This window comes from Geospiza fortis, unplaced genomic scaffold (assembly GCF_000277835.1).
Source record: "Geospiza fortis unplaced genomic scaffold, GeoFor_1.0 scaffold54, whole genome shotgun sequence".
Classification (NCBI taxonomy): domain Eukaryota; kingdom Metazoa; phylum Chordata; class Aves; order Passeriformes; family Thraupidae; genus Geospiza; species Geospiza fortis.
In genome coordinates, this window is record NW_005054301.1 from 16,510,272 (window position 1) to 16,512,005 (window position 1,734).

Consider the following 1,734-nt stretch of genomic DNA (forward strand, 5'->3'; position numbering starts at 1 on the left):
TTGCACTGCTGGGTCAAGACATTGGGAGCAGCATAAACCACTAAGTAGTTATTGCCATCATCCATTCAGCAATCTTGTCTCCAAACCACACAGGGAGTAAAATTTGGATAAGCTTGGTGTCATGCTCCCAGAACAAGTACTTAAGTAAAATTGAGTTTTCTGACAAATGCTTTTTCGCACCTGATACCTACATGCTAGAAGAAGCCCAGAACCACTGCAGATGACTCAGTGCTAAGCTGGAAGCATGCGACAAGTGTCCAGTGAGGGCACACAAACCCCTCAATGAGCATTTTGAACACCAGATAACTGGTTTCTATCCAGCTCTCCACAGAAATGTTAAGCCTGATTTGACTCACTAGCCTGTGACATTAGCACAGAACTATTCTCACATTTGGTGTTACTGAGTTTGCCAGCTTTTGCTCATCAGCTGGGATTGGGGCACGTGTGCCTCATACAAGGCAGTCTGAAAGCAGGGAAAGTCAAGCAGGAAGCTCATTAAGTTCACGCTTCACCAAGAAGCCTGAATGTACTGATTCATCCCTCCTTCCTTCCCCCCCAGTCCTGCAACTGCCAGCTTGTGCTGAAGTTCTCCAATTATGTTTATCAAGCTAATTCTTTTCCTTCTTTACTTCTAAGGTGCCAAGCCTCTGGTCTGATAGACAAACGGATTTGTACCTTTCGTAGCTTGCCGTAGTCGATGAGCTCTGGACGGTGTCTATGAATTAAAGCACAGAAACCAAGGCCATCCTTCCAACTATGAAAGAAACACAAGAAAGAACAATGAACATTGCTCAGCCATGGAGACACACAGTGGTGAGCATGAGGGAAGACACCAAGGCAGTGAGACAACTAATTCTGGTTTAGTTTCCAACTAAGAGTGCTTCTGTAAGTGCTGGGAATGAGAGATATCTTGTACGTGCATGAGACTACAATGAAGATTCCTTTCAACCCCTACAAAAATCCATTCTAATTAAAACTTGCCCATTGAGCTGAGACGTCATTTTTGGCAGTTCTCTGTGCTGAACCCTCTGTGCATTTCCTGTGCAGCACACGAGCTCAAGGTTGAAAAAAGTTGTAGATGCAAGCCATAAAGAAGGAACAAGGACATTCCTTAGGGAAAAGGCAGATGTCCCTAGCCAGCTGCACTGATGGCAGTTAAGCTTAGAAGTGCTTTACTTTGTATGGTTCATACAAGGCTCCAAGACGCGCTGGAGAAAACACTATTATGTAGAATCTTCTCTGGAACATCTGCCAGCTTGGAAATATGAAAAGCAGAGCAAGAGAACCTCTTCTTCCTTCCCACCACTGCCATACCACAAAAGTTAGGAGGCAGTCCTTTTTTTGTGGCTGCTAAAGTGTTCTGAGTTTTCACAGAGCAAAAGCTCTCTTGCTTAGCCCATGCCACAAATGCTGCTCTAGGAGAACTTAATGCCCTGAAGAACTTTATAAAAGGAGAAACTGTAACCTGAATGAGGTACTTGGATCCTCTTAGAACCTCTGCCTTCATCTTCCTAGGCATCTCTCTGGACCACACTGTTACTTGTGTAATGAGCACATGCACTGCCTTGGGAGGTCTGCCAGGAATACTGTTGAACATACTGAGAGACATAGGAAAATAACACAGATTGTAAAGCTAAGTTCTTGCCTGTAACTCACCTGATATGGAAGTTCTGGATGTTTACATTTTTGTAGGGGGCCGTCTTCCTCTGACACCATAACAAAAGTCCTTCTTTA

The 1,734-nt window shown here is 44.2% G+C and overlaps 1 protein-coding gene across 3 annotated transcripts in view; it reads right to left on the bottom strand.

Annotated features, from left to right (window-relative positions):
• ACTN1 (actinin alpha 1) overlaps positions 1–1,734 on the bottom strand; it is a 45,795-nt gene that overhangs the window by 31,220 nt on the left and 12,841 nt on the right. For all 3 annotated transcript variants that reach the window (XM_031064453.1, XM_031064448.1, XM_014310911.2), the window contains exons 4-5: positions 1,657–1,729; positions 676–754 (exon numbers count right to left, since the gene is read on the bottom strand). In XM_031064453.1, coding sequence (XP_030920313.1) covers positions 676–754; positions 1,657–1,729 — 152 coding nt within the window. The remainder of the gene's footprint in view (positions 1–675; positions 755–1,656; positions 1,730–1,734) is intronic.